Source organism: Rhinopithecus bieti, unplaced genomic scaffold (assembly GCF_001698545.2).
Source record: "Rhinopithecus bieti isolate Rb0 unplaced genomic scaffold, ASM169854v2 scaffold_56806, whole genome shotgun sequence".
NCBI classification, from domain to species: Eukaryota; Metazoa; Chordata; class Mammalia; order Primates; family Cercopithecidae; genus Rhinopithecus; species Rhinopithecus bieti.
The window spans coordinates 2,185,566-2,213,229 of NW_016823424.1; the positions used below are offsets into that span (position 1 = coordinate 2,185,566).

At 47.2% G+C, this 27,664-nt stretch overlaps 1 protein-coding gene and 1 long non-coding RNA gene across 2 annotated transcripts in view; one reads left to right on the top strand and one right to left on the bottom strand.

The window, feature by feature from the left end:
- Positions 1 to 7,970: 7,970 nt before the first annotated feature.
- Positions 7,971 to 9,024, bottom strand: LOC108521582 (uncharacterized). Its single transcript, XR_001883221.1, has 2 exons — positions 8,936 to 9,024; positions 7,971 to 8,622 (listed from the first exon to the last, which is right to left on the bottom strand). It is a non-coding gene; the product is annotated as an uncharacterized LOC108521582 (long non-coding RNA).
- Positions 8,683 to 27,664, top strand: part of SMAGP (small cell adhesion glycoprotein) — a 32,720-nt gene continuing 13,738 nt past the window's right edge. The window contains exons 1-2 of the mRNA XM_017861469.1: positions 8,683 to 9,082; positions 10,019 to 10,090. Of these exons, the coding sequence (XP_017716958.1) occupies positions 8,707 to 9,082; positions 10,019 to 10,090 (448 nt within the window). The 5' untranslated portion in view covers positions 8,683 to 8,706. The remainder of the gene's footprint in view (positions 9,083 to 10,018; positions 10,091 to 27,664) is intronic.

Below are 27,664 nucleotides of genomic sequence, written 5' to 3' on the forward strand. Positions count from 1 at the left end.
CACACACAGCCCGGCAAACCGGAGGAGAAAAGGGGAACCCCCCTTTAAAAAAAAAAAAAAAAAAAAGGGCTGGGCACGGTGGCTCACGCCTATAATCCCAGCTACTTTGGGAGGCTGAGGCAAGTGGATCACGAGGTCAGGAGTTCAAGACCAACCTGGCCAACATGGTGAATCCCTGTCTCTACTAAAATACAAAATTAGCTGGGCGTGGTGGCACGCACCTGTAGTCCCAGCTACTCGGGAAGCTGAGGCAGGAGTATTGCTTGAACCCAGGAGGCAGGGGTTGCAGTGAGCCAAGATTGTGCAGCCTGAGTGACAAAGCAAGACACTGTCTCAAAAAAAAAAAAAAAAATTAAAAATTAAAAAAAGGAAGTCTTGGATTCAAGTCCTATCATTACTTTATGTGAAAATATTTGTGAAAACATTTTCAAAATAGCTCTGAAGACCTGCCACCTTGATAAATGCCAAAACCCTTCCATCCTTGCTCTTGTTTTTAGAGTGATGATATCACCATTCGTTCAGTCATTCTGCAAGCATTTACTGAGCATCAACTGTCTACCAAGCACTGAGTACTAGTACTAGGAATGAGGGAAATAATGATGAGGGGGGTAAAAATAAGATCTTTAATGAGATAGACTATTGAGCAGGGAGCAGAATGGGCAAGATTTAGTGATGGGCCAGAAGGGGACACATGATGAAAACAGAGGTGTTTTTGTTTTGTTTCGTTTTGTTTTGTTTGAGATGGCGTCTCGCTTTGTTGCCCAGGCTGGAGTACAACGGCGCAGTCTCGGCTCACTGCCACCTCTGCCTCCCTGGTTCAAGTGATTCCCTGCCCAAGCGTCCAAGTAGCTGGGATTACAGGTGCCCACCACCACGCCCGGGTAACTGTTTGTATTTTTAGTAGAGACAGGGTTTCACCATGTTGACCAGGCTGGTCTCGAACTCCTGACCTCAGGTGATCCACCCGCCATGGCCTCCCAAAGTGCTAGGATTACAGGTGCGAGCCATCACACCTGGCCAGGAATTATTCTAAGTTAGGCTTGAGAGACTAGAACTTGGTGGTGTCTTTCCCTCTAACAGTGACCACAGAAAGAAGTACATTTATGTGGGTTCTCTGGTTGCAAGCAACAAACTGACAAAATTAAGTAATAAAGGATATATTGGGGCTGAGCGTGGTGGTTCACACCTGTAATCCCACACTTTGGGAAGCAGAGGCCGGAGGATTGCTTGAGTTCAGGAGTTCAAGTCCAGCCTGGGTAACATAGTGAGACCCCCATCTCTACAAAAAATTAGCCACGCCTGGTGGCATGTACCTGTGGTCCCAGCTACTTGGGAGGCTGAGATGTGAGGATCACTTGAGCCTGGAAGGCAGAGGTTGCAGTGAGCCATGGTTGCACCACTGCAGTCCAGCCTGGGCAACAGAGCGAGACTGAAAAAAAATGAATATGTTGGGGCTGGGAATGGTGGCTCATGCCTGTAATCCCAGCACTTTGGGAGACTGAGATGGGCAGATCGCTTCTGATCTCATGGCAAAGCCCAGGAGTTTGACACCAGCCTGGGCAACACGATGAAACTCCGTCTCTACCAAAAAATAACAAAAATTAGCTGGGCATGGTGTTGCGAGCCTGTAGTCACAGCTAATCTGGAGGCTGAGGCACTGAGAATTGCTTGAATGTGGGAGCCAGAGGTTGCAGTGAGCTGAGATTGTGCCACTGCACTCTAGCCTGAGCAACAGAGTGAGACCCTGTCTCAAAAAAGAAAAAAGAAAAAGAAAAAAGGATGTGTTGATATTAGACAGCTCACAGAGCCAAAAGAAGAACCAGGCTGCAAGAAGGACAAGAGCCAGCTCCCAGATGTCTGCAGCAGGAATATGTGGACAGCCCCTCCAGCAGCTGCCACCTTCTGCCACTGTGTTTTCTCCAGATCTACATTCCTTAGAGAAAACTCAACTGGCCCAATTTGCATGATGTGTCCATCCTATGGCCAGGGAAATGGCAAACTGTGACTGGCACTATTACCAGACATGTTAGTGCCTGTGACGGGAAGAAGACCAGTGATAGGAGGGGAGCATGGTAAGGAGGATGAATTTTTTTTTTTTTTTTTTTTTTTTTTTTGAGACAGAGTCTCACTCTGTTGCCCAGGCTGGACTGCAGTGGTGCTATCTTGGCTCACTGCAACCTCCGCCTCCCAGGTTCAAGCAATTCTTCTGCCTCAGCCTCCCTAGTAGCTGGGATTACAGGCACACACCACCACACCTGGCTAATTTTTGTATTTTTAGTAGGGATGGGGTTTCACCATGTTGGCCAGGCTGATCATGAACTCCTGACCTCAAGTGATCTGCCCACCTTGGCCTCCCCAGGTGCTGGGATTACAGGTGTGAGCCACCGCACCTAGTCGAGGAGGGTGAATTTAAAGGTCCATGAGGAAACTTTGAGGGATGAAGAAATGTTCTTTTTTTTTTCCTTTGAGACGGAGTTTCACTCTTGTTGCCCAGGCTGGATTGCAATGGCACGATCTGTGCTCCTGGGTTCAAGCAATTCTCCTGCTTCAGCCACCCGAGTAGCTGGGATTACAGGCATGTACTATCATGCCGGCTGATTTTGTATTTTTAGTAGAGATGGAGTTTCTCCATGTTGGGCAGACTGGTCTCGAACTCCTGACCTCAGGTGATCCGCCTGCCTCAGCCTCCCAAAGTGCTAGGATTACAAGCGTGAGCCATTGCATCCAGCGAGAAATGTTCTTAATTTTAATTATGGTGATAGTTTTAGGGGTATACACATGTATCAAAGCTTATCAAATTGTATATTTTATGTGCAATTTACTGTGCATCAATTATGCCTTGATTAAGCTATAAAACAAACCCTAGGTGACCCCTACAAGCACTGGATGCAAGGAATGTGTAGTCCTTGCAAGATGTTCCAATAGATATGTTCATTAAGGAGCTGGAAATACATGTTTATACTTGGGAGTCATTTTTTCTAAAATCTAATCCTGTTACTCCTTTTTCTTTCTTCTTTTTTTTTTTTTTTTTTTGAGATGAGGGCTCACTCTTGCCCAGACTGGAGTGCAGTGGTACCATCTCAGGCTCACTGCAACCTCTGCTGCCTGGGCTCAAGTGATTCTCCCACCTTAGCCTCCTGAGTAGCTGGGACTACACATACGTGCCACCATGCCCAGCTAATTTTTGTGTTTTTTGTAGAGGTGGGGTTTTGCCATGATAGCCAGGCTGATGTTACTCTTTAAAAAGCATCATCTGGCCGGCCACAGTGGCTCACGCCTGTAATCCCAGCACTTTGGGAGGCCGAGGCAGGCAGATCACAAAGTCAGGAGTTCAAGACCAGCCTGGCCAACATAGTAAAACCCCACTTCTACTAAAAATACAAAAAATTAGCCAGGTGTGGTGGCGGGTGCCTGTAGTCGCAGCTACTCAGGAGGCTGAGGCAGGAGAATCGTTTGAACCCAGGAGGCGGAGGTTGCAGTGAGCCGAGATTGTGCCACTGTACTCCAGCCTGGTGACCAAGCAAGACTCCATCTCAAAAGATTAAATAAATAAATAAGATAAAATAAAATAAAGATATTCCACTCCCTTGGCATTCAGAATCACTGCTGCGAGTGATACAGGGGAAATGCTGGGAACAGAGGCTCCTAGCTGCACAAGGCCCTCAACCCTTTTCTCTCCAGGGCTTTCCCTCCTCTCCTCAGGAGACTGATCCTCTTTGGCATGTGCCAGAGACTTCTAGGGACTTACAGTCTGGTGGGGCAGACAAGCAGTAACTGCTGCAATAGAGGCACACCTGAAGTGGAAATTTTTACTAAATTGTGAGGTTGGCACTTGGTTTGCATATAACCCTACTGAGGGCTCCAAGGAGGCAGGGGAAAGGGCCCGTATGCTTACCGAGGGTGGATGGTGCCATTTGGGGAACAGCTTGTTTACCCTGACAAAATGGTAACGTCAGGGGAAAGACTGCCATCCTGGCAGCAGCACAAGGTGGGGCTGAAGGCCAATAAAACTGGGTGGAGATGAATGTCTCCTGTCCCGTCCCCTGAGGCCCCTTGAGGTCTGTTGACAAAAGGACGGCTGCTACAGTTTCTGAGGTTTAGCATTTAATCCTTGGAGAACACTGGTAGTTTACCACCATGAGGCTTCATTCATCGTCTATCTGTATGCCTCTCTACATAGAATTAATTGCAAGAGCATTCTCCAGTCATTGCCCTCCAGCAGTTTGAAGGACATACTGACAGACTAGGTAAGACATGCAGAGAACTCGAGACATGACATATCCAGATAAACAGCACGCACCAGAGAGCATAATACGCATACTGCTTACAATAGTCTTTATTTCACACCAAACTGGGGGCTGAGCATGTGCATATTGGATCCTATTTTTCTGTATGACTACACTTTTAAAATGAGGTATGTTGGCCGGGAGCAGTAGCTTACACCTGTTATCCCAGCACTTTAGGAGGCTGAGATGGGTGGATCACTCGAGGTCAGGAGTTTGAGACCAGCCTGGCCAACATGGTGAAACCCTGTCTACTAAAAATAGAAAAGTTAGCCAGGCATGGTGGTGCGCGCCTGTAATCCCAGCTACTTCAGAGGCTAAGGCATGAGAATCACTTAAACCCAGGAGGCAGAGGTTGCAGTGAGCTGAGATGGAGACACTGCACTCCAACCTGGATGACAGAGTGAGACTCCATCTCAAAAAATAAAATGAGGTATATGACTACATTAAAAAAAAAAAATCATGTATCAGTCCAGGCGTGCTGGCTCATACCTGTAATCCGAGCGCTTTGGGAGGCCGAGGTGGGTGGATCGCCTGAGGTCAGGAGTTCGAGATCAGCCTGGCCAACATGGCGAAACTCTGTCTCTACTAAAAATACAAAAAGTTATCTGGGCCCGATGGCAGATGCCTGTAATCCCAGCTGCTTGGGAGGCTGAGGCAGAAGAATTGCTTGAACCCGGGAGGTGGAGGTTGCAGTGAGCCGAGATCATGCCATTGCACTCCAGTCTGGCTGATAGAGCAAGACTCTGTCTCAAAAAAAATAATAAAGTAAAAAATAAAAATTAAAAAAAAATCAAGTATCAGCAAACCTTCTAAGGTTACATTTTATTTATTATTATTATTTATTTATTTTGAGACGGAGTCTCTGTTGCCAGGCTGGAGTGTAGCGGTGTGATCTCTGCTCACTGAAACCTCCGCCTCCCAGGTTCAAGCGATTCTCCTGCCTCAGCCTCCTGAGTAGCTGGGATTACAGGCATGTGCCACCACGCCCGACTAATTTTTGTATTTTTATTAGAGACGGGGTTTCACCATGTTGGCCAGGATGGTCTTGATCTCTTGACCTTGTGATCCGCCCACCTCGGCCTCCCACAGTTCTGGGATTACAGGCGTGAGCCACTGCGCCTGGCCTATTTTTATTTTTTTAATCTTTAATTTGTGTGGGTTCATAGGATGTATATATATTTATGGGGTACATGAAATTTTTTTTTTTTTTTGAGACGGTGTCTTGCTCTGTCACCCAGACTGGAGTGCCATGGCGCGATCTCGGCTCACTACAAGCTCCGCCTCTCGGGTTCACGCCATTCTCCTGCCTCAGTCTGCCAAGTAGCTGGGATTACAGGCACCCGCCACTATGCCCGGCTAATTTTTTGTATTTTTAGTAGAGACGGGGTTTCACCGTGTTAGCCAGGATGGTCTTGATCTCCTGACCTCCTGATCCACCCACCTCAGCCTCCCAAAGTGCTGGGATTACAGGTGTGAGCCACCCCGCCCGGCCTCATGATATGTTTTGATATAAGCATGCAAATGCATAATAAAATCATATCATGGAGAATGCAGTATACATCCCCTTAAGCATTTGTGTTAAAAACAATCCAATTATACTATTTTAGTTATTTTTAAATGTACAATTAAGTTATTATTTATAGTCACCCTGTTGTGCTACCAAATAGTAGGTCTTAAGGTCTTATTCATTCTTTCTATTTTTTTTTTTTTTTGTACCCATTAATCATCCCCACCTCCCTCCCTAAGGTTACTTTTTTTTGGTTGGGGGGAAAGGTCTTGCTGTATCTCCCAGGCTGGAGTGCAGCCTTTACCCCCCGGGCTCAGGCGATCCTCTCACCTCAGCCTCCCGACTAGCTGGGACCCCAGACGCATGCCACAACTCCTAACTTTTTTGTATTTTGTAGAGACAGGGTTTCAACATGTTGCCCAGGCTGGTCTCAAACTCCTAGGCTCAAGTGATCTGCCCACCTTGGCCTCCCAAAGTGCTGGGATTATAGGTGTAAGGTTACTTTTTTTTTTTTGAGTCAGAGTCTCTGTTGCCGAGGCTGGAGTGGGTTGGTGTGATCTTGGCTCCCTGCAACCTCTGCCTCCTGGGTTCAAGGGATTCTCCTGCCTCAGACTCCCAAGTAGCTGGGATTATAGGCACCCGTCATCACACTCGGCTAATTTTTATATTTTTAGTAGAGACGGGATTTCACCATGTTGGCCAGGCTGATCTCAAACTCCTGACCTCAGGTGATCCGCCTCCCTTGGCTTCCCAAAGTGCTGAGATTACAGACGTGAGCAACTGCGCCCCGCCAGTTACATTTTAAAGAGAAAAATAAAAGATGCTTACTGAGAGAACATTACTAACAACTGTTGAAATTGTTGAAGTGACAGCAAATCAGTAGAGTCAGTCAGTTGAGCCAGACAGCCTCTGAGTCTCTGTTTTTTTTTTTTTTTTTTTTTTGAGACAGAGTCTAGTTCTGTCGCCCAGGCTGGAGTGCAGTGGCACAATCTCGGCTCACCGCAACCTCCGTCTCCCGGGTTCAAGCGATTCTCCTGTCTCAGCCTCCTGAGTAGCTGGGATTCCAGGTGCCTGCCACCAGGTCCAGCTAATTTTTGTATTTTTATATTTTTAGTAGAGAGAGGATTTCACCATGTTGGCCAGGCTGGTCTCAAACTCCTGACCTCATGATCCACCCGTCCTGGCCTCCCAAAGTGCTGGGATTACAAGTGTGAGCCACCACGCTCGGCCGAATCTGTAGTTCTAAACAATCTTCAACACATAATAGAAAATGTGAAAGAGACAGACCCAGGTACAAGAACGATATCAACTTCTGGAATTCATGATCAAGGTGGTCAGCTAAAGTATGTCAATGCCAGCAATTATCCTCTTTTGGATTTAGCCCTCTAGGATTTTAATTTCCTTTTCTCTTGGATATTCTCTTGTCTGAGGACAAGCCAGGCTCACCTTTCTTTTATTAAGTTACTTATGCATGGCTGGCATGTCACTTTCTTTGCCTTTCTTGGTTGGATTGGCATTTTCCCATGCATATATTTACATGTATTTCTCAATATATTTACACAAAATGAATTTCATCAGTTTTTTATTGTTTTTTATTTTATTTTATTTTTTTGAGACGGAGTTATGCTGTTGTTGCCCAGGCTGGAATGCAATGGTGTAATCTCGGCTCACTGCAACCTCTGCCTCCCAGGATCAAGCGATTCTCCTGCCTCAGCCTCTGGAGTAGCTGGGATTACAGGCGTACACCACCACACCCAGCAGATTTTGTATTTTTAGTACAGACAGGGTTTCACCTTGTTGGCCAGGCTGGTCTCAAACTACTGACCTCAAGTGATTCACCAGCCTCGGCTTCCCAAAGTGCTGGGATTACAGGCGTGAGCCACACTGCCCTGCCCTCTGGTTTCTTTTATAACAAACACTTTAGGAATAAAAGCAACTACTCTTGCTTTGCTTATGGCTTTGTTTTGTTTTCTCCCTTTATGCCTCTCTCCTCTGAGACCTTCTCTTTCAGTCTGTTCCCCGGATTAACATGCACAATCTGATGATGCCTGTCTTTCTATAGAAAGTATTTCTGTATAAATACTGGTTCACAAACCTACAGAAAGCACAGAAGTGCGAAGTAAGCACAGAAGTCTGTCACTGGGAGGGAAAGAATAATCACAAGGGTTCCAATCCTAAACAGGAAGCCAAGATAACAAGAGCTAGCGTTTACTGAGCACTAACTATGTGCCAGGCAAGGTTCTAATGCCTTACAGTACATATTTACTAACTTATTTCGTCCCGACAGTCACTCTACCAGACAGGTATTGCCCCAGATAAATGAAACAGAAGCAACTTGTCCAAGATCACACAGCAGAGCAGATTCCAGTGCCTGTGTTATATACTATTACATCCTCTTAGTCACTGAATTCTTCTGATTAGTTTGGGAACATTTCCTGCCACAAACAAGTGAGTCAAGAGGTAACTAAAGCATGGCACTGATTATTCAACTTGAGGTGCTCACCATGCTCTAGAACCGTGGATATGAGATGACTTTACAAGCATGATCACTTTCAGCCCCGCATTTTAGGAATGAGGAAACAGATTTTCAAGATGTTAATTTGCCCAAAGTCACCCAGCTAGCAAGCAGAGGAGCTGGGGCTGTTTGAATCCAAAGTCCACGACACTCCTAACCGCTGCTCAATGCTGCCCCACAAGAACGTCCAGCTGGCAAGACCCGGAGGCGGGCGGGGTCGGGAGGCTCGTTGCTCTCCCCGCTTCACCTTCCCGCTTCACGGCCGGGGGTGTGCTGGCTAAATTCGCTCATCTGCCAAGCTTCGGGACACAGACCTATGTGAGCAAGTGATAAACAAATGCAAATAAATGTAACTTTCCACGTTGGCTAAAAATTCAGAGAACGTCAAACCCAGGGAAATGGGACTAATCCCGGTTAGCCCGCGGCTCCAATCTGGTCCCCCGCCACCCCGAGCCTCGGGGCGAGAGAGGAAGCGGCTCCGGATGGAGAGTAAAGTGACAATCGGAGAAGGGCAGGCTGCCTTTCCTCCCGGGGGAGCCGAGGGGACCTGCAGAGGGCGGTTTCTCTCCGCTTTTCCTGTCCCACCCCGTCGGCCTGCCCCCCACCCCCTCCGGCCTCTGCGCCAACCCCGCGCGCCGCCCGCGGCTTCCTCCTCTGGGGTCCTCGTTGGGCCTCTGCCGGCCTCCGCGACTCCGCGGTGCCCGCCCCCATTGAGTTCAAAAGGACGCGCGGAGCGGCGCCGGCCCTCCCCCGGCAGCCCGTCGGACTGGAAAGGTGAGCACGAGGGGAGGGCGGGGGCGCCGGAAAGCCGGGTCGCCCACACTCGCCTCAGCCACCTCGGCCGCGGCAGGAACCGAAACCCGGAGCGGCCGAAGCTCAGCGCCCCGCTGGGACCGAGGGTCGCGGCGGCTGGGAACGACGCTCTCCGGCGCACCGGCCGCTCCCAGCGCAGCGCGCTCCGCCGGGTACTGGTAACGCGGGGGGCTCCGGGCGGGGACGGGGGCGGGACCGCGGGGCGAGGACCAACCCAGCCCGCCGCGTCCACCCCGCGTTCGCCGGGGCGTCGAGGGTCTCCGGGACGCGAGGCGCGGGCAGGAGCCAAGTGAGGCTCGGCAGGCTGTGCGCGGACCGCGCCCTGGATGGCGAAGGCAGGCCCGGAGGGGGCGGCCAGCCCGGCGTCCCTGCGTCCGAGGCGGGCCAGAAGGCGGCCCACGGCCCTCGCCTCCCGGTCCCGGCCCGGCTGCCGCGCTGCGCCCACTCCGCTCCGGAGCCTAGGCGCGGGTCCTGACCTTCCCGGCCCTCTCCTGACACCTGGTGGATGGCGTCACCAGAACTCCGAGCTGTGGAACCCTAGGGTACCTGTTACCGCGCTTTGGCGAAACTGGGTCCGCTGCTGATTTGCGAACCTTTGCCTGACTTTCTCAGGCCTTGAGAGATCTCCTAGGTAAATTTGGTGGCCCATTGAAAGGATCGGGAGAGAGCGTGTGAAGGTAACACCCCGGTAAAGTGCACGTGGCCTCAGACCTGCTCCTGTGGAGAGCCGTTGGTACTTGGAGCCTGAGAAGATACTTAGGGAAACCAGAAGTGGGCAAGAGGAAAAGGGGAAGGGACTTGGGAAAACCTGGCACCAGAGGCGTTCCTGGGACTTCCAGGACTCGAAGCTCCAGGGCCCCACCCGCTGCATTCCTGTCTTTGCCCCTTTTCCTACAGATCTGCCTCTTCTCCAAGGAACTCAACCACTAGTGACAATGACCAGCCTCCTGACCACTCCTTCTCCGAGAGGTAGGCGAAGGCCTTTCCTAATCCCAGTGAGGAAGAATTGTTCAACATCCCCTTCCCCAGACCAGTCCTGGAAGCCTCAGCCCTGGTGGGAAGACTCCCGCTCTCTCAGCCTGTCTCACAGGGGAAAGGCCTGGGAGGAAGCAGAAACTCTAGAGTGTGCCCCTTAGTACTGTTTTAATCTGAAGTCACATGGACATGGTGACTTCACTACCACTTAAAGCTGTGTAACCTCGGTTAATCCAATGATTTTATGTCAGTAATCCCAGGACTTTGGGAGACTGAGGCAAGAGGATCTCTTGAGGCCAGGTGTTTGAGACCTGCCTGGGCAACATAGTGAGACCCTCTAATTCAAAAGAAAGAAAGAGGCCAGGTGTGGTGGCTCATGTCTGTAATACCAGCACTTTGGGAGGCCGAGGTGGGCGGATCACCTGAGGTCAGGAGTTTGAGACCAGCCTGACAGATGGTGAAACCCCATCTCTACTAAAAATACAAAGAAATTAGCCAGGCTAGTTTTTTATTTTTAGTAGAGAGATGGTTTCACACCTGTAATCCCAGCTACTCAGGAGGCTGAGGCATGGGAATCACTTGAACCCGGGAGACGCAGGTGAGCTGAGATCGTGCCATTGCACTCCAGCCTGGGCAACAGAGTGAGACCCGTCTCAAAAAATAGGGAGGGAGGGAGGGAAGGAGGAGAGAGGAAAGGAAAGGAAGGAAGGAAGACTGATTATTTTATAAGCCTAAAGGAAGGGCTTTACATTCATCCCTCTAATAATTTATAGCTATGGCAAAGAATGTAGCAGAAAGCCTTATAGTTAAATGTGGAAAAGGAATTTTCAAAGATAACAGGGAAATCGTTTTTTAAAAACCTGCTAAAGATAGTATTTCTAACCTCTAAGCTCCAGGTTCATCATTCACAAAATAGGGAAAATAGTACCTATCTTATGATTTATGAAGATTAAATGAGACAGCCCATATAAAACACCTAGAAGAGTGTGTAGTATCTCGTAAGCACTCAGTCACGTTAGTTATTAGTACTAATCCCTTGAAAGGGATTCTGCTGGCTTTCTAATTCCATTCCTCTGATGATACAGACCCAGCATCAAAACCCCATTGTTCCCTGAAGGTGTGTGGAGGCCGGTCTCTACTGCTCAGCACTCTGAGAATGGATGCCCACCTTTTAGTTCATCATCAGGCTGGGCCGGCCAAACTATTAGTTATTTATTGACTATTCTCAGCATGTGCTAGTTAGGGAGAGAGAGGAACAATGGTTGGTCTATACACCTTTGTCTTCCTATACACAGTCACATTTGTCATTAAGACAGACATTCCCTGCTTTTACTGTGTAGAAATAGGTGAGTGACAACACCAGTGGAAGTCTAAGACAGTGTCCTCTGTGACTGCTAATGCACACAGTTCAGACTTTTAGTTTTCTGGTGAGAAGAGATAAAAGAGAGAAATGTCCGGGTGTGGAGGCTCATGCCTGTAATTCTAGCACTTTGGGACGTCAAGGCAGGCAGATTGTTTGAGCTCAGGAGTTCGAGATCAGCCTGGGCAATATGGTGAAACCCCGTCCCTACAAAAAAATTTTTTAAAAAGCCAGGCATGGTGGTACACACCTGTGGTTCCAGCTACTCCGAAGGCTAAGGTGGGAGGATCCCTTGAGCCCAGGAGATGGAGGCTGCAATGAGCCGAGATCATGCCACTGCACTCTGGCCTGGGTGACAGAGCAAGTCCCTGTCTAAAAAAAAAAAGAAAGACTTGGTGGGGTACGGAGTAGTGGGGAGAAATGGGTCAGCAAAGGCTTCATGAGTAGGCGAGGAAGGGATCTGAGTCTTGCCCTTGAAAGATGGACAAGGTTCGTCCTGGCAAAGGGGCACAGCAGGTATCTTAGAGAAGGGTGGAATACCTTTTCTATGTGTATCTGCTCTAGATAAAGGTAGAATACCTCATACCATGTGAGAAGCTGCAGAAACAATTTACCCTGGAGGATGTTCAGGAAGCGGGTGGGCAAAGGACCTCCAGAATAAGCCTACCCACAAGGGAGAAAAGGCGATACCTTGGTAGCTAGCTGAGGGATTAGAACCTCGGCAAAAGGGAACTGTTTACATTTTTAAAAATTTTATTGGCCGGGCGCGGTGGCTCAAGCCTGTAATCCCAGCACTTTGGGGAGGCCGAGACGGGCGGATCCGAGTCAGGAGATCGAGCCTCCTGGCTACACGGGGAAACCCGCGTGTTTGACTAAAAATACAAAAAGCGCCGGGCAGCGGGCGGTGCTCAACCGTGAAATCCCAGCACTTTAGAGGGCCGAGGGGGGATCACGAGCAGGAGATCAGGGACCATCCTGCTAACACAGTGAAAACCCCATTCTTCTACTGAAAAATACAAAACAACTAGCCGGCGGGCGAGGGTGCAGGCGCCTGGAGTCCCAGACTACTCAGGAGGCTGAGCAGGGAGTATGACGTTGAACCCAGAGGCGAGCTTGCCAGAGCTGAATCCGGCCACTTGTGCCTCTTAGCACGGGGCGACAGAGCGAGACGCGCGCAAAAAAAACGAAGAGAAAGAAATACAAAAAGCTAGCGGGCGACTCGGTGGCGGGGGCTGTAGCCAGATACTCGAGGCGAGCACGGAGAATGCGTAAACCCGGGAGCGGAGCTTGCGAGTGACGCTGAGATCTGGCCCTGCACTTCCAGCTCAGGCGACAGCGAGTCCGCTCAAAAAAAAAAAAAAAAAAAAAATTATTATTTATTATTATTATTGTTGTTGTTGAGACCAAGTCTCGCTGTGTCACCCAGGCTAGAGTGCAGTGGCTTGATCTCAGCTCACTGCAACCTCCGACCCTGGTTTCAAGCAATTATCCTGGCTTAGTCTCCCTAGTACCTGGGATTACAGGCATGCGTTACCACACCCAGCTAATTTGTGTACTTGTAGTAGAGACGGGGTTTCACCATGTTGGCCAGGCTGGTCTTGAACTCCTGGCCTCAAGTGATCTGCCTGCCTCAGCCTCCCAAAGTGCTGGGATTACAGGCATGAGCCACCGTACCTGGCCATTTTTTCTTTTTTTTAAAACTTACGGTAAAATAAACATAGTACGGGTATTACCGTTTTAGCCACTTTTTCACAGGCAGTTCAGTGGTAGAGTAGTCCCCGCTTATCCACAGAGGATTTATTCCAAAAGCCCCAGCGGATGCCTGAAATCTCAGATAGTACTGAACCCCATCTGTACTATGTTTTTTCCTGTACCTATGTACTTAGGATAAAGCTTAACTTATAAATTAGGCACAGTAAGAGATTAACAATAATAAAATAGAACAACTATAACAATATACCATAATAAGAGTTATGTGAAAGTGGTCTCTCTCGCTTAAAATACCTTATTTACTGTAGATCTTAGAAACTTCAGTATGCAGTTCTTTTTTTTGTTCTTTATTAAGTCAAGAACTTTCACCTTTTCACTTAAAGGAAGCACTTCTTGTTGGCTTGTCCAAATTGCATTACTATTCTTGTGCTTTGGGGCCATTGTCATGTAAAATAAGGGTTACTTGAACACAAGTGTGGTGATACTGTGACAGCCAACTAAGGGTTACTTGAACACAAGTGTGGTGATACTGTGACAGCCAACTACTAAGCATTTATAGCATGGATACAAAAGGATGATTCACTTTCCAGGCAGGATGGAGCAGGGTGTGAGATTTCATCATGCTACTCAGAACGGCACATAATTTAAAATGTATGAATTGTTCCTTTCTGGAATTTTCTTTTTCTATTAAATTTCTATTTAATGTTTTTGGACTGCCGTTGACCGCAGGTAACTGAAACCTGGGAAAGCAAAACCACAGATAAGGGGGGACTACTGTATTTTTTTTTTTTTGAGACGGAGTCTTGCTCTGTTGCCCAGGCTAGAGTGCAGTGGCACGATCTCAGCTCACTGCAATCTGCCTCCCGGGTTCACACCATTCTCCTGCCTCAGCCTCCCGAGTAGCTGGGACTACAGATACCCGCCACCACACCTGCTTAATTTTTTGTATATTTAAGAGAGACGGGGTTTCACCATGTTAGCCAGGATGGTCTCGCTCTCCTGACCTCGTGATCCACCTGCCTTGGCCTCCCAAAGTGCTGGGATTCCAGGCGAGCGTCCGGCCCTGGGGAGACTACTGTATTAAGTAATTCGTGTTCCTCACCACCATCCATCTCCAGAACTTTGCCTTCCCAAACTGAAACTTGACATCCATTAAACACTGATTCCCCATTCCCCTGGCAGACACTGTTCTATTTTCTGTCTATATGAATTTGGCTGCTCTAGGTACTTCATGTAGGTAGAATCATACAATAGTCCTTTTGCATCTGGCTAACTTCACTTAGCATAATATTCTCAAGGTTCATCCATACTGTAGCATGTCCCAATTTCCTACCTTTTCAAGGCTGAGTGATATCGTTGTATGTGTATATTACGTTTTGTTTCTCCATTCATCTATGATGGACAGTTGGGTTGCTTCCTCCTTTTGGCTATTGTGACTGATGCTGCTATAAACATGGGTGTGCAAATATCTTCTTGAGACCCTGCTTTCAGTTGTTTGGGATGTATACTCAGAAGTGGAATTGCTATATCGTTGTAATTCTGTGTTTAATTTTTTTGAGGATCCACCATACAGCTTTGCACAGCGGCTGCACCATTTTATATTCCTACCAGCAGTGCATAAAGGTTTCAGTTTCTCTGCAACCTTGCCAACACTTGTTACTTTCTATTTAATAGTAGTCATCATAATGTGTGTGAGGTGGTATCTCGCTGTGGTTTTGATTTGCATTTCCCTAGTGATAGTGATGTGGAGCATCTTTTCATGTACTTATTGACCATTTGTACATCTTTGGAGAAATGTCTATTCAAGTCTTGTCCCATTTTTTAGTTAAGCTGTTTTGTTATTGTTCAGCTGTATATTTATATCCTTTAAAACTTTTTTTTAAAATTGATTATTGAGTCAGCCCTCTCTCTCTCTCTTTCTCTGTCTCTCTTTTTTTCCGAGACCGAGTCTTGCTCTGTCACCCAGGCTGGAGTGCAGTGGTGCAATCTCGGCTCACTGCAACCTCTGCCTCCTAGATTCAAGCAATTCTCCTGCCTCAACCTCCCTTCTGAGTAGCTGGGATTACAGGTGCACGCCGCCATACTCGGCTAATTTTTTGTAGTTTAGTAGAGATGGAGTTTCACCATGTTGCCCAGGCGGGTCTCGAACTCCTGAGCTCAGGCAATCCACTTGCCTCGGCCTCCCAAAGTGCTGGAATTACAGGTGTGAGCCATCGCGCCTGGCCTCTCTTTTTTTTTTTTTTTTTTAAGAGATGGGATCTTACTCTGTTGCCCAGGCTGGAGTACAGTGGCACAATCCTAGCTCACTGCAGACTCAAACATCTGGGCTTGAGGGATCCTTCCACCTCAGACTCCTGAGCAGCTGGGACTGCAGGCATGCACCATCACGCCTAGCAATAAAGTCTATAAAGACTTCCTAGAGGAGACGTCCTTCAGGAGCCTTGAAAGTAAGGGCCACATTATGACTTTCCCGGGCCCTGGGCACTTTTGTCTTTGTGGGCTCCTCCTTCACTTAAAAAATATTAAAAATCATATTTTACAACTATCAGTGTAAGGAAGAATATGATAATATAATAATTAATATTTATAATTAGTAATTCACATAACAACCTTAATATTTCTTTGACCTAAAATTTTGGTTCTTTTCCTTCTGATTATAAAAGAAATGAATATCATTTAAAACATTTTCATGGGCCTTTAGAAGCATTGTGGGCCCAGGGCACTGTGCCTGTTGTGCCTAGTGCATGAGTCAGCCCTATTGGAAGTAAGGCAGTGGAACTGTGCCTTGTGGGCTTTGCCCACCCTGCCAGGTAAAGCTTATCTCTTGCCACCAAAGAATTGTACCAGCTACTGCCTAGGTTGTCCTCACCCTGTATTAGACACTTAGCATTTTTCTTTTCTTTTTTTTTTAGACAGAGTCTCACTCTGTTGCCCAGGCTGGAGTGCAGTGGCACGATCTCGGCTCACTGCAAACTCCGCCTCCCGGGTTTAGGCAATTCTCCAGCCTCAGCCTCCAGAGTAGCTGGGACTACAGGTGCCCCCCACCGCACCTGGCTAATTTTTTGTATTTTTAGTAGAGACAGGGTTTCACCGTGGTCTCCATCTCCTGACCTCGTGATCCGCCCCCCTTGACCTCCCAAAGTGCTAGGATTACAGGCATGAGCCACCGCTCCCAGCCAGCATTTTTCTTTATTTTATTTTATTTTAAAAAATTTTTTTGTGGAGATAAGGTCTTGCTATATTGCCCAGGCTGGTCTCAAACTCCTGGCCTCAAGTGATCCTCCCATCTCAGCCTCCCAAAGCAGCATTTTTCATTGCACTTATTCCTCACCACAACCCTGTGAGACAGGTTTTATTCTCATTTTACAGAAGGAGAAACTGAAGTTCAGGGAAGTTAAGGAGTTTTCTTTTCCTTTTTTTTTTTCGAGATGGAGTTTCGCTCTTGTCGCCCAGGCTGGAGGGCAGTGGTGCAATCTTGGCTCACTGCAACCTCCGCCTCCCAGGTTCAAGCGATTTTCCTGCCTTAGCCTCCGGAGTACCTGGAACTATAGGCACCCACCACTATGCCCAGCTAATTTTTTAAATTTTTGTAGAGATGGGGTTTCACCATGTTGGCCAGACTGGTCTCGAACTCCTGATCTCAAGTGATCCACTCACCCCGACCTCCCAAAGTGCTGGGATTACAGGCATGAACCACTGTGAAATTTTCAAAGATTAAAAAAATTTCCCAAGGTCATGCAGCTAGTAATGGCAGAGGCGGGATTTTATGCCAAGTCTGATTTACTGCAAAGCCTGTGTTCTTTCTGTCGTGATGGACTGCTCCCAAGGTCTCACTCCACCCAACTTGCTGGTGCACATGAAAGAGAAGGCAGAAGAAAGGGGGCTGAGTTCCAGGGTGGCTTCCCATGGAAAGAACTGGGGGAGCCACCTTTTGTTGGACAGGTCTAGAGCAAATAAGTAGGCTGGCAGACTCAGGTGGCAAAAGATCTGATGTCTCAGTGATAAGAGATTTAGCTCAGCCTGGGAACAAGGGCCACAAGAAAGCCAGCCAGTATCTGGGTTAACAAAAAAGAGTGAGTAAACAGAATAGATCTTGAAGGTCATTTGCTATTGGTTAGGATTTGGGTGGGGCCTTCAATCTTATGGTCCTTTGTCCTGACATTCCACTTACAAGAAAAATGATGCTACAGTCTTTCCAAACCTGAGCAGGGAAGGTTTGGGAAGACTGTAGTGCTATTTAATAATTATTTCTTTGTTTGGGGAAAGAAATGGGAAAGAAATGGGGTAGAAACAGGAGAGAATGGAGGAAAAGCTACAAGCCATTTCCTCCTTTTATGCCAGCTTTCCTGAACTTAGTTTATTTTGTTGTTGTTTGTTCTTTTTTTCTTTTTTTGAGACAGGACCTCAATTTCACTCAGACTGTAGGGCGGTGGCTCAATCACAGCTCACTGCAGCCTCGACTTTCCCAGACTCAGGTGATCCTCCCACCTCAGTCTCCCAAGTAGCTGGAACCACAGGTAGCGTGCCACCATGCCCAGTTAATTTTTTTATTTTTGTAGAGACAGGGTTTTGACATGTTGCCCAGGCTGGTCTTGAACTCCTGGACTCAAGCGATCCTCTGGCCTCAGCCTCCCAAATTGCTGGGATTATAGGTGTGAACCACCTTGCCAAGCATGTTATTTTGTTTAAAAGGTAATACATGCCCCTCAGAGAATAGCTTTCTAGACCTTTTCTATGTACAAACATATATATGCATATTTATAGGATTTTTAAAAGTTACTTAAAAAAATATACAGAGAGACAGGAGTCTTCCTGTGTTGCCCAGGCTGGACTCAAATTCCTGGTCTCAAGCAATCCTCCCACCTCAGCCTCCCAAAGTGCTGGGATTATGGGTGTGAGCCACTGCACCCTGCCAATTTACTTTTTTTTTTTAAAACAAAGATGCATTCCTACTAGACATACCACCTGGCAATTTGCTTTTTTCATCTAACCGTTTATCCTCTCCCAGTAATATTGTACATCTCATATTCTTTTTAGCAACTGTTTCTACAATGGATGGCCTATAATTTATTTCATCATTCCTCTCCAGATAGCCATTCTAAGTATGTCTGGATTTTTTATTTTAAAATTTGGTTTCAATAAGAATTCTAATAGAACACTTTCCATTTATAAAAATTCAAAAACTAAGGCTGAGAGGGGTTCTGATGCTCAGCTAGTTCAACTAGCCATTCTGTACTAGAATTCTCTCTCCAAGATGCTGCCTTGCTTTTGTCCAATTTTGCTCTTTCTTCTGTTGGGGAGACATCTGTCTTTTTGAGTTTCCGCTGTTAGTTCTCTTGTACAGGTCATGCCTTGGCATAGTAGAAGACAGAATTTAAGTTCTAGGCTCCCTTTTTTCTCTGGGCTTTCTCTTGCAAGCTTTCCTTATCTGACATGGTTTGCCTGCTCACCTCAAAACTGTGACACCCAGGCTGGGCACGGTGGCTCATGCCTGTAATCCCAGCACTTTGGGAGGCCGAGGTGGGCAAATCACCAGGTCAGGAGTTCGAGACCAGCCTGGCCAACATGGTAAAACCCTGTCTTTACTAAAAATACAAAAAATTAGCTGGGCATAGTGGTGGGTGCCTGTAATTCCAGCTACTCGGAATCACTTGAACCTGGGAGGCAGAGGTTGCAGGGAGCCAAGATCGAGCCACTGCACTCCAGCCTGGGTGACAGAGTGAGACTCTGTCTCAAAAAAAAAAAAGAAAAAAAATAAGACCGGGCGTGGTGGCTCACACCTGTAATTCTAGCACTTTGGGAGGCCAAGGCAGGTGTATCACGAGGTTAGGAGTTCGAGAACAGCCTGACCAACATGGTGAAACCCCGTGTCTACTAAAAATACAAAAATTAGCTGGGTATAGTGGCATGCGCCTGTAATCCCAGCTACTTGGGTGGCTGAGGCAGGAGAATCGCTTGAACACGGGAGGCAGAGGTTGCAGTGAGCCAAGATCGCACCATTGCATGTTAGCCTGGGCCAGAGAACTAGACTCCATCTCAAAAAAAAAAAAAAAAAAAAATTAGCCGGGCATGGTGGTGCACGCCTGTAACTCCCAGCTACTCAGGGAGGTTGAGGCAGGAGAATCGTTTGAACCCAGGAGGTGGAGGTTGCAGCGAGCCAAGATCTGCAGTGAGCAGAGATCCTGTCTCCAAAAAAAAAAGAAAAGAAATCATGACACCCAGATGAACTCAGCAGTCTAGAAGTGGTACGAAGTAGAGCAGTACTGTCGCCTCCATTTTTAGGCCATATTTATATTACTGGTGCCTAAAATAACAGTAATTTTAAATTTTTTATGATTATAAAAGTAATTATTTATCATTGTGAGAAATTTGGAATATAAAGGAAAGCACATAAAACAAAACAAAATTCAGGCACACACCTGTAATCCAAGCATTTTGGGAAGCCAAGGTGGCAGGATCCCTTAAGGCCAGGAGTTCAAGACCAGCCTGGGCAACATAGCAAGACTCCCTCTCTACTAAAAACTTTAAAAATTAGCCAGGCATGGTGGCACACACCTATAGTCCCAGCTACTCAGGAGGATGAGGTGGGAGGATTGCCTCAGCCCAGGAGTTCAAGGTTATAGTCATCTATGATTATATCACTGTATTCCAGCCTGGGTGACAGAACAAGACCCTGTCTCTAAGAAAAAAAGAAGAAAATCAAAATCATTGAGAATTCCACAACCTACCTGTAACTCCTGCTGCTGTTTTGGAGTATATCCTTCCCTTGTTAGTGGTTTTTTAGGGACCCCCTGTAAGTACTTTATATGTGATGCTGCTAAGCCATAGCTTCCCCATGCTTTGTGAGTAGTTGGCTTCCTGAACCTAAGAGCAAGGAATGTGTTAAATTCTCATGTTGTTCAATTTGGTGTGTTTCTTTAGACATTTGAAATGTGTCTGTGTTTATCAGTTTACTAGTTGCCCCTCAGCTTTGAAGCCTTTAACAAATTTCTCAGAGCTGGGCGCAGTGGTTCACATCTGTAATCCCAGCACTTTGTATTGTTGAGGCAGGAGGATCGCTTGAGCCCAGGAGTTCAAAACCAGCCTGGGCAACACAGTAAGACTCCATCTGTGCAGAAAATTTTTAAATTGTTGAATCTTCCCTGGGTCTGCAGGATCTGCATTTACCCAAAGGGCATTCAGCTCAGCCTGTGTAGAAGGCACCAATAAAGCATAAGACCAAAAAAAAAAAAAATCTTGCAAAGAATTTGAAGTTCAATATGTATTTTTTGAGACAGGGTCTCACTCTGTCAGCCAGGCTGGCATGCAGTGGTGCAAACATGGCTCGCCGCAGCCTCAGCTTCTCAGACTCAAGTGGTCCTCTTGAATCCTCCTCAGGGTTCAAGTATCAGCTATTTTTTTTTTTTTTTTTTGGTAGAGACAGGGTCTCCCCATGTTGCCTACGCTGGTTTTGAACTCCTGGGCTCAAGCAGTCCTCCTGCCTCAACCTCCCAAATTGTTGGGATTATAGGCATGAGCCACTGCACCCAGCCTTGGACTTTGTTATACTAGTTTTATTATTTAATATTTTTTATTTTGAATTACATAAAGGCCTTATTTTGGCCCTCGCATGGTTTGACGTAACAATATCAATTCAAAAAGACTAAGGTTAAACCCCAGTGAAAGAGTCTCTGTCTAGACTGGCATCACTTCATCCCTTAACAATCCATTACTGCCTCACTTAGGCCTTATAGCCAGTCTGTATTTCTCTACCTTGTCCACAAGGATATTATAATCTTTTTTTTTTTTTTTTTTGAGACGGAGTCTTGCTCTGTTACCCAGGCAGGAGTGCAGTGGCGCGATCTCGGCTCACTGCAAGCTCCGCCTCTCGGGTTCACGCCATTCTCCTGCCTCAGCCTCCCGAGTAGCTGGGACTACAGGCACCCGCCACCACGCCCGGCTAATTTTTTGTATTTTTAGTAGATGGGGTTTCACCATGTTAGCCAGGATGGTCTCGATCTCCTGATTTTGTGATCCGCCCGCCTTGGCGTCCCAAAGTGCTGAGATTACAGGCGTGAGCCACCACGCCGGCCTTTTTTTTTTTTTTTTTTGAGTTGGAGTCTCACTCTTGTTGCCCAGGCTGGAGTGCAATGGCGTGATCTAGGATCACTGCAACCTGTGCCTCTCGGATTCAAGCTATTCTCCTGCCTCAGCCTCCTGAGTAGCTGGAATTACAGGTGCCCACCACCATGCCCAGCTAATTTTTACATTTTTAGTAGGGACGGGGTTTCACAATGTTAACCAGGCTGGTCTCAAACTCCCAGCCTCCATCACCTCAGGTGATCCACCTGCCCTCAGCCTCCCAAAATGCTGGGATTACAGGCATGAACCACTGTGCTTGGCCTATCAATAATGTTATGATGTTTTCTGATGCTATCTACTCTTGCAGCACCTTCAGTTCTCCTTAAGCCCCTCCCATCCTCACTCTCAACTGATTATCTTACATCCTATTTTGTAATTATTAATTTATTTATTTTTTGAGAGACAGGATCTGTCACCTAGGCTAGAGTGCTATGGCACAATCATAGCTCACTGCAGCCTCAAACTCCTGGGCTCAAGACATCCACCCACCTCAACCTCCCAAACTGCTGGACCTACAGGCGTGTGCCACCATACCTGGCTATTGCTTTATTTTTATTTTTATTTTTTTGTAGAGATGGAGGTCTCTCTATGTTGCTCTCAGCCTGATCTTAAACTCCTGACCTCAAGCGATTCTCCCACATTGGCCTCCCAAAGTGCTGGGATTATAGGTACAAACCACTGGGCCCAGTTAAGATCTTATTTTAGAATGGGTAGGCTGGGCACAGTGGCTCACACCTGTAATTCCAGCACCTTGGGAGGCCAAGACGGGCAGATCACCTGAGGTCAGGAGTTCAAGACCAGCCTGTCCAACATGGTGAAACCCCATCTCTACTAAAAATGCAAAAATTAACCAGGTGTGGTGGTGGGTACCTGTAATCCCAGCTACCTGGGAGGCCAAGGGCAGAGAATGATTATAAGCCGGGAGGGGGAGGTTACAGTGTCCCAAGATGGCACCACTGCACTCTAGCCTGGGTGACAGAGCAAAGACTCTGTCTCAAACAAAAAAAAATTTATTTTAACTTTAGGGGCCAGGCGCGGTGGCTCACGCCTGTAATCCCAGCGCTTTGGGAGGCCAAGGCTGGTGGATTACAAGGTTAGGAGATTGACACCATCCTGGCTAACACGGTGAAACCCCATCTCTACTAAAAAATACAAAAAATTAGCCGGGCATGGTGGCAGGCACCTGTAGTCCCAGCTGCTCGGGAGGCTGAGGCAGGAGAATGGCATGAACCCAGAAAGCAGAGCTTGCAGTGAGCCGAGATTGAGATTGCGCCACTGCACTCCAGCCTGGGTGACAGAGTGAGACTCCGTCTCAAAGAAAAAAAAAAAAATTTTAAGAGACAGGGTCTCACTATGTTGCCCAGGCTGGTCTTGAACTCCTGGTCCCAAACAGTTCTCCCACCTTGGCCTCTCAAAGTACTGGGATTATAGGCACAAGCCACTGGGCCCAGTTAAGATCCTATTTTCTTGAGCAAATTAAAGTTCTCAGAAGAGAACTGCCAAAGGCTCCCACCCCCACCATCAACCTGCCGCCTGCATTTGTGCCCATCTACTCTGCTTTTCCTCCTTCCAATGGCACTGTCTCTGCTGCTGTCTGCAGCCAGCCCCTCTGTGCTCTAGATCTCATCTCTTCAAGGACTCTTGTACATCATCAGTTGTCCCTCTCATCTGAGTCATTCTTATCTATATGCAAACATGCTGGCATTTCTCCTATCAGAAAAACAAACAAATTTGAACTCCCTTTCCCCTCCAGTCACAGCCTCATTTCTCTGCTCACCTTTACAGAGAAATTTTGTGTAAGCATTTATTTATACTCTGCCTCCAGTTCCTCTCCTTCCATTTCTTCCTTGAACCCACCCTAAATTACGGGTTTGTATCTAGCACTTCACCAAAACTTCTCTTGTAAAGGTCATTTATGATCTCTGCATGGCAAAAGCTGTTTGGCTGCTACTCCCCAGTCTCCTTGGGCTCAGTCTTGGGTTCTCTTTATTTGCGCTTACTCCTGGGTGATCTCACCCAGTCTGTGGTCCTAAATATCTAATGACTTTTCAACCTCCGGTACCATATATATATCTGTATTTTATATATATATATATATTTTTTTTTGGGGGGGGGGTTATTTGTTTTTGTTTTTTAAATAGAGATGAGGTCTCACTATGTTGCCCAGGCTGCTCTTGAACTCCTGAGGTCAAGTGGTCCTCTGTCCTCAGCCTCCAAAGGGCTAAGATTACAGGCGTGAGCCACCGCACCCCGCCTCCAAATTCTAGTCTTGACATCTGAACTTTGATATCTAGTAAGCAATCATGTTTCTTCCAAATTTGTTCCTCCCGCAGGCTTCCCCCTCTCCTATAACTCCATGCCTTCATCTTTGACTCCACCCCACATCCAATCCTGTCAGTCTTTGTTTCAGATTATATTCAGAATCCCACCACTTTCTCAGAGCTGCTGCAAAAGCAATTAATGCTGTCATGGAAATTAGAAAAAGGGACTGGGTGCAGTAGCTCACACTTGAAATCCCAGCACTTTGGGAGGCTGAGGTGGGCAGATCAGTTGAGGTCAGGAGTTTAAGACCAGCCTGGCTAACGTGGTGAAGCCCCATTTCTACTAAAAATACAGAATTAGCCAGGCGTGGTGGTGCATGCTTGTAGTCCCAGCTACTCCAGAGGTTGAGGCAGGAGGATCACTTGAACCCAGAAGGTCGAGGTGGCAGTGAGTCATGATCATACCACTGCACTCCAGCCTGGAGGACAGACTAAGGCCCTGTCTCAAAAATAATTAAGTGAATAAATAATAAAATAAAAATCTGATCATTCTCTGCCCAAAACCTGTAAAAGCTTCCTACCTCACTCACTGAAAAAGCCCATACCTTGGCCTACAAGGCCTGTGTTGTACAGGCCTCCTTGACTTTCTCTGCTTCTCCTCTCCCCCTTGCTGCCACTCAGGGGCCTCCATGCTGTGCATTTAACAGGCCAAGCATGCCTGGCCCCGGGGTGTTTTTCAGTGCTGTGGACAGCCTTCCCATGAACTTGCTGTCCCCTCTGCCTGTAATGGTCTTCAGTCAGCTCTTTGCATGGCTGCCTCCCTCACCTTCTTTAGGTCTTCACTCAAGTCACCTCATCAGTAAAGCTTCCCCTGACAGCCTTCTCTAAAACCACAACTCCACATCTCAGCTTTCCATCCCCTTTTCTGCTTATTTTTTCTACAGAGTGCTAATTCACATCTAATATAGTATACCTTTTACTTATTTATTTATTTATTTTTACTTTTTTTTTGAGATGAAGTCTCTCTCTGTCACCCAGGCTGGAGTGCAGTGGCGCAATCTCAGCTCACTGCAACCTCTGCCTCCTGGGTTCAAGTGATTCTCCTGCCTCAGCCTCCTGAGTAGCTGTGACTACAGGCGCACGCCACCACGCCCAGCTAATTTTTGTATTTTTAGTAGAGACAGGGTTTCGCCTTATTGGTCAGGCTGGTCTCCAACTCCTGACCTCATGATCCGCCTGCCTCTGCCTCCTAAAGTGCTGGGATTACAGGCGTGAGCCACCGTGCCCAGCCTTATTTTATTTATTGTCTGTCTTCCCCCTCTAAAAATGTAAATTGTATAAAGAGAGGGTTTTTTTATTGTGGTAAAATTATACATAACATAAAATTGACCATTTTAACCATTTTCCTTTTTTTTTTTTTTTTTTTTTTTTTTTGTTGAGACGGAGTCTCGCTCTGCCGCCGCAGGCTGGAGTGCAGTTGGCCGGATTCTCAGCCTCACGCAAGCTCCGCGCTCTGGGTTTACGGGGCATTCTCCTGCTCAGGCCTCCGCGACGTAGGGCTGGGACTAGCAGGCGCCCGCCACCGGTCGCCCGGCCTAGGTTTTTTTTTTGTTAATTTTTAGTAGAGACGGGGTTTCAGCCCGTGTTAGCCCAGGATGGTCTCGATCCTCGGCTGACCTCCGTGATCCACCCCGTCTCCCGGCCCCTCCCCAAAGTGCTGGGATTCAGGGCTTGAGCCACCCGCGGCCCGGCCACGCATTTTCAAGTATACAGTCCAGCAGTATTAAGTACATTCACGTTATTATACCTTCACCAACACCACCACGCATCTCCAGAACTTTTTCATCCTCCCAAACTAAAACTCTATACCCATTAAACATTAACTCTCCATTTTCCCCTTCTCTAGCCCCCTACAATCTCCTGTAGTACTTTCTGTCTCTATGAATTGGATTACTGTAAGCACCTCATATAAATGGAATCAAACAATGTCCTTTTTTTTTTTTTTTTTTTTCTGGAGACAGTCTCGCTCTGTTGTCTGGGCTAGAGTGCAGTGGCACGATCTTGGCTCACTGTAACCTCCACCTCCTGGGTTCAAGTGATTTTCCTGCCTCAGCCTCCCGAGTAGCTGGGATTACAGGCACCTGCCACCATGTCCGGCTAATTTTTGTATTTTTAGTAGAGACAGGGTTTTGCCATGTTGGCCAGACTGGAATGTTTGTCCTTTTGTGCCTGGCTTATTTCACTTAGTGTCATGTCCTCATGGTTCATTCATGTTGTAGTATATGTCTGAATTCCTTCCTTTTTTTTTTTTACAGAATTTCCTTCCTCTTTAAGGATATGTTTATGCCACATTTAGTTTATCCATTTATCTATTGATGGACATTTGGGTTGTTTGTTTCACCTTTTTTTTTTTTTTTTTTTGAGATGGAGTCTTGCTCTGTCGCCCAGGCTGGAGTGCAGTGGCGCAATCTCGGCTCACCGCAAGCTCCGCCTCCCGGGTTCACGCCGTTCTCCTGCCTCAACCTCCTGAGTAGCTGGGACCACAGGCGCCCACCACCATGCCCGGCTAATTTTTATTTTTTTAGTAGAGACGGAGTTTCACCGTGTTAGCCAGGATGGTCTCAATCTCCTGACCTCGTGATCTGCCTGCCTCGGCCTCCCAAAGTGCTGGGATTACAGGCGTGAGCCACCGCGCCTGGTCCATTTTACCTTTTATTTAGGTATTGCATAATGCTCCTATGAACATGATATACAAGTATCAGTTGAAGTCCATTCATTTCTTTTGGGTATGTACCTAGAAGTGGGATTGCGGGATCGTACCCAGCATCCCAGCAATGAGATTGCTGGGTAATTCTGTTTACTCTTGGCAGGAACTCTAAAGATAAGAGTTTTTGCCTGTGTTGTTCACTGATAGAAGCCCAGAGCCTGGCATAGAGTACACACTCAGTAAATTCTTTTTGAACTGTTTAATTTCCTTGTCTAAGAACCCAGAATCTCAGTCTAAGAAGGCTGTGCAGCTTGTCTGACCCAGCTTGCTCTCAGTAGTCCCATTCTGACTTCCAGTGCTTGCTGTTTCAAGTTCAAAGCCCTCCAAACAGGCTGTAATAATGTGTTCTAGAGCTTTGCTGGGGAATCACATCAAACTCACCATTTCTTTGCGGAATCCACCTTCCTTCCATGGCCCCTTCAGGTTCCCAATCCCTCTCTCTTTCTCAGAAGCTCCTGTGTCACTAACAGAAATCCCATTTACAAGTTCTTGCAGTGCCCTTGGCTGTCATATCTGGTTCTTTTAGATTAGTCTGGTGCTTGCTGAGTTTCCTTGTTTCTGTTGAGCTCACTTTCCCCGTGTCCCCAAAGGCTCCACTGCTCCTTAGTACAAAAAAATGATTCTCTTTGATAGGAGACAGAGGTGAAAAGGCCTGAGGGAATTCTGCTTTCTCTGTTACCTCCAACCTGACCCCTCAGGCCCAAACAAGCCTAGCTTTTTCTTTGTTCTTGTTCCAGATATAATGCTTTTTAAATTGTCCTTCACAGGGTGCAGTGGCTCACACTTGTAATCCCAGCACATTGGGAGGCTGAGGAAGGCGGATCACCTGAGGTCAGGAGTCTGAGACCAGCCTAGCCAACATGGCAAAACTGTCTCTATGAAAAAAATACAAAAATTAGCCAGGCATGGTGGCATATGCCTGTAATCCCAGCTACTTGGGAGGCTGAGACAGGAGAATTGCTTGAACCCGGGAGGTGGAGTTTGCAGTGAGCCGAGATAAAGCCACTGCACTCCAGCCTGGGCGACACAGTGAGACTTGGTCTCAAAAATAATAATAATAGGCTGGGCACGGTGGCTCACGTCTGTAATCCCAGCACTTTGGGAGGCCGAGGTGGGCGGATCACGAGGTCAGGAGATCGAGACCATCCTGGCTAATATGGTGAAACCCTGTTTCTACTAAAAAAATATAAAAAATTAGCCGGGCGTGGTGGCATGCTCCTATAATCCCAGCTGCTCGGGAGGCTGAGGCAGGAGAATCGCTAGAACCTGGGAGACAGAGGTTGCAGTGAGCCAAGATTGTGCCACTGCACTCCAGCCTGGGTGACAGAGCGAGACTCTGTCTCAAAAAA